The sequence below is a fragment of the Cryptomeria japonica genome, chromosome 10 (genome assembly GCF_030272615.1).
Source record: "Cryptomeria japonica chromosome 10, Sugi_1.0, whole genome shotgun sequence".
NCBI classification, from domain to species: domain Eukaryota; kingdom Viridiplantae; phylum Streptophyta; class Pinopsida; order Cupressales; family Cupressaceae; genus Cryptomeria; species Cryptomeria japonica.
This window is the reverse complement of record NC_081414.1, coordinates 635,230,603-635,235,469: the sequence shown is the minus strand read 5'-3', so window position 1 is coordinate 635,235,469 and position 4,867 is coordinate 635,230,603. Positions and strand designations below refer to the sequence as shown.

Genomic DNA, 4,867 nt, shown 5'->3' with positions numbered 1-4,867 from the left:
AACCCAAGAGTGGAGCAGAAAGCCACACGACACCCCAACAACATAGATAGAGCAAAAAAGAGACTGAGAGGCCTCCCATAACAAAACCCTCAACCCCACTTACAACCCCAAAAAGAAAGCCATCCACCTCTATAGGACTGGCAAAGAGGGAGAAGCAGAGTGAGGGAAACCACCACCTAGCCCTCACCATCAAGATCTGAGAGAAAAAACCAAAAGACAAAACACCGATCGTACCCCTCCTGAAAAAGAAGAAACCAAGAAAGCACAAGGGCTAGAGAATATAACAAAAAAGAGCCCCCAAAGAATCAAGGGGGACTGTAGAAACACCAATCGGGTGCCAGACTTCAGCAGAGAGCCAAGCAAGACACGCAAACAAAGAAACACCATCGAGCACCACACAGTCCACAAGAAGGAGTACTAAATGAGGAGGAGAGACCCTAAAGCCATGCATAGCCCAAAGACCAAGGGGCCCGAAGCAGCCCCCACACCAGCACACACCATGCATAGGAAAGAGACTAAACCCCAACATAGAGGGCAACCATAGTCCCTACAACCATCACACATCACAAGAAGAAGTAGGAGAAACCATTATGAAGCTCGCCACATCCTCCATCTTCTCGACACCATGTTCAATCCCAATAGAGAGGGAACCCCCGCACAAAGAACCCCAACATGAAAAACATCCTCTTGTAGAACACACCAACAAGGGGAGGGGAACCATACACAAACAGGGTTGAAAACACCACATAGGGCAAGGGCAAAGATCATCATCTTGGTCGTCATCACCTCCTCTAGAGGCATCTTCATTTGAATTATGTGCTCCTCCCTGCTTCCCACTCGTTCCTCCATGCTTCCCGCTTGTCATTCTTCTCCTTGCCAATTCTAAGGAAAATATCAAGGATAGTAATGGAAAAAAGTTATTAAATATTTCTCCAATCAATTTTCAACTTCTATTTCTTTGTCATTGTTTATCTACTATTTTAATATTTTTTTTATGTTCATATATTTATATTATCTTTTATTCTATTCATAAAAAAATAAAAAAATAGTGTTTTAAAAGGTTAAAATTTTTGTAGACCCCCTTAATTAGAAAAAGAGGATTTTATTTTTATTTTATTTTATTCTAACCACTTCTTTGATCTTCTTATCTTACATTGTTAATGCTATGAGGAAGCTATTATTTTGAATGTCTCTGTAGATAATGTCTACATCTTCGCGGGTTTATGCTCAATTCATTGATGGAAACATGTCAAAATATGTCTATCAAAGGAGATTTGGAATCGTGCAGAGGTGATGGAGCAATTGGAGATGAAAAAAAATGAAAATCCATTTTTTAGTATTTTTCTATGTTTTAGTAATTTGCATTTTCAAAGGCCTTTGAAGTGAAATTTGGGATCGAGACTGTCATTGGTCCCTTAACTCGATAGCCAAAGACGTAGTGTTAAGGGAGTAAAACTATATCTTTTGAAGACCTTTCTAACAGTGTAAGCGGTTTCAAATTCTAAGCACCAAGCAGAAAGTTATGACTCCGCCACATTGGGATCACTACATGTCAAAGTGGCACGACTTCTAGTTAAACTACAACCCCTTATTTTAACAAAGGCAAAGAAGAGTGTCATGTGTTGACACTATGGGATTTTCAAAGGTAAAAGGAAAGGAATGCTCTAAAATTTTGGCCAGCACGCCACGTGTTGACAAGGTGCAGGCCAATGGATGTTTTGATCCTGGGGAGATTTCAAAAGTTCGCAATTGTTTCTTTTGAAGGCGCAAGGCCGCAAGAAGCACCACATGGCAAAACTAGACAGTGCGAACATAAGCAAAATGAGAAACCAGTGTGATAAAGTAATTGCAACAAAAAAAGGGAATTTCTAAGTGGCATCCATGCCACGCGCATGGGAGGAAAATAATAATGCAGAGATCATCAGGTTCACGATAGGTAAAACAACTTCCATGATGGCGGCAAACACGTGGTAGACATGCAGGAGCCTTTTCAGTTGCAATCATCATTTTGGATCAAGAAGGTTTTCTCTATATAAGTATATGGGTGCATTGTAAAAGGGGGTTCACAATTTTATCAATTTTTAGCAAACATAGTGGTAGAAGCAATTTTTTATTTTATCAAACATTAAAAGATGTCCCTTATGGGTGGGATCCAAATATTTTAGACTATGTCAAAATGGCCTTTGTAATTTGTTCTCCACACCAATGATGAGGATGTGGTGCTCTGTGTTTAATATTTCAGAGTTGATTGTTTCTAACTCTATGGTTATATCTCATAATTGCAAATCATGCATGTGCTCTTTTGAGATTCATATAAATGTTTTATGGTTATGGATTACATTATACATAAATGAATGTGAACTTGGTTAAATTTCTGGCGTATCGCTTTAGGATGGGTTTGCGGCTTATTTTGTTTCTGCATATTTCTATCTCTTTCTTTCCACTATGAAATATGAAGAGCCATATTCTAAAATCCGAAGGTTGTTTAATAGGCCGCATTGAGTCCCATGCGTGTGAAAGTTCCCGATTGCCCCGTTCTTAAGGTGAAGGCCTTATTGGGGATCAACAGTCTCCGTATAACTATTCTTTTTCATTTGTTCTTTTATTTGATGTCGCAATCTCACCTAAATTAGTTACATATTTTGTTTCCATAGTTTTTCCTAATTATTTAAAATTTTAGATCTAATTATAAAAAATAATTATTGGCATCGTATTTTACATAGATTTTGAGAATATAGATATACTTAATTAAAATATATACTATCATCCTTGAACCATTTAAAATCATGAAAAACTGAAACCTTGGATAGTGTGAAAAATTGAGACATTAGATGGTGTGAAAAATTGAAATAAACGCAATATCCCATAGGTAGTGAGATATGGAAAATGGAATCGCGGTTTTTGTCATTTTTCGCCTACTTGTATTTACGCAAACGTCGCTGTCGCCGACGCTGACGTAATCGGCACAAAATTTCGAGTTAGTGGGAAACAGATACGCTTGATGTGACCCAAACCTCGTTCTTACGGCGAAGCCCAGTATTAGATGAACATTGTTGTCGGTTTGACCTTAAAACATTAAAACTTTGAAATTGGCGAACACTCTATTCTAACACGTCTCCTGCACGCGAGCATGAATATGAATCCGCGTTGATTAACTCAACATGTCGGCGGGGAAGAATTTGAAGTCCATATAGAGGAGATGAGATGAACTTAATGAAATCCCATCTGTGGAAGAGAAGAAAATGGGCCGACGTCCCTGCTGTGATAAAATGGGAGTAAGGAAAGGTCACTGGACTCCTCAAGAGGATAAAATACTCGTTGATTTTATTCACAAAAATGGCCCTGGGAATTGGCGTGCGCTCCCTGAGCAAGCAGGTTGGAATTCTACGCCTTCTAGAAACTTTATTTCTCTCCTTTTTTTAGTTAGAAGAAACTTATTTTCTTTCTTCCATGGTACCAGGACTTCTGAGATGCGGTAAAAGTTGTCGCCTGCGGTGGATTAATTATTTGAGAGCAGACATTAAACGAGGAGATTTTAGTTCCCAAGAAGAAGCTGCCATTATTCAACTTCACAAACTTTTGGGCAACAGGTTAGATGATAATCCTTTTTAAGCATTGATTTGTGAGTCCATCGGCACATAAGACAATGTTAATGAATTTGTTAATGTTGCAGGTGGTCTATAATTGCTTCGCGCTTGCCTGGAAGAACAGATAATGAGATTAAGAACCTGTGGAACACCCACTTGAAAAAGCGTCTTGGAAACGATTCAAGTTCGGGACAAATTTTGATTTCCATGCAGGAGAGTACATCGACGAAGGAAGTTGCACATGCAAACAATTTGTCTCTCACATTTCCAAGCCAATTAAAAGATTCGCCGCCTGATTTTCCCAACACAGTGTTCCATTCATTTTATGATTCTCACAAAATGTCAAGCGAAATTTTTCAGTCTGATTGTCTAAATTCTTCTGCTGGCTGCAAACAACATTCATCAACTGTTGCAGATGATCTTTTAATGGATGAGACGTTTGTCTTGAAAGATGAAGAAAGATGGTTGGCAAAGCAAAACCAGAACTTAAGCTCAATAACCACATCTGGAATATTTTGTGAGAGCAGCTCAAACATGGAAGCTCAGTATTTCATGTCTTCCTATCTAGAAGATGATTTATTGAGTTGCATGGATGATGCAGGCACAAATACCCAGTCGCTGCCGAATATGAAGATGGAGGGTAATGATGATGGTTCTGATTGCACAGATTATTGGTTCAAGGTTTTGAGGCAAATCTAGCCACCGCTTCCTCAAGTTTGATATGTTCTCCTTACAATAAAATGTTTCTTCATGGGTATTCGAAAGCAATTAAACTCCATTTCCACGTACCTTGTTTAACCAGGCTTTTTATATATTAGAAAGGCTGTAGCTAGGAATCCCACCCTAATGTACAATGGGCATGCCCATAGCAATGCATAAAAGAATGTAATTTGTATAAATAGCTAAACTATAATGATAAGAGTAAAGTAGAGCACTTTATGAATAAGTTTGATAGAATACTTATTTATATTTAATTAATCTATTTGTGATTTTCATTTTGGTTTTGAAAGTTACACATGTATAATTTTTCATATGAAGAGGGGAGAGTATTGGTTATTGTCAATGTTTAAGTTATCATTCACTCTTTGCTCACCCAAATTCTCAATTAATAACTTTAAAAAACTTAAAAAGATAAGTAAAAGTTCATTAATAAATTTCACATATAACAATAGTCACCTATTTGTACCCCTAGTAATTAGAATTTGTAGACTTTAAATGCAAGATGTGTGCAACTCTATTGGTACCTATAGTGCATGATTATTGAGTCATTTGTGCATAAT

At 37.7% G+C, this 4,867-nt stretch overlaps 1 protein-coding gene across 1 annotated transcript; it reads left to right on the top strand.

Annotated features, from left to right (window-relative positions):
* The first annotated feature begins 3,210 nt into the window (after nucleotides 1–3,210).
* LOC131073408 (transcription factor MYB8) lies at nucleotides 3,211–4,650 on the top strand. Its single transcript, XM_058009855.2, has 3 exons — nucleotides 3,211–3,375; nucleotides 3,461–3,590; nucleotides 3,674–4,650. Exons 1-3 carry the CDS (start codon nucleotides 3,243–3,245, stop codon nucleotides 4,284–4,286), a joined length of 876 nt encoding a protein of 291 aa, XP_057865838.1. The 5' UTR covers nucleotides 3,211–3,242; the 3' UTR covers nucleotides 4,287–4,650.
* Nucleotides 4,651–4,867: the final 217 nt, after the last annotated feature.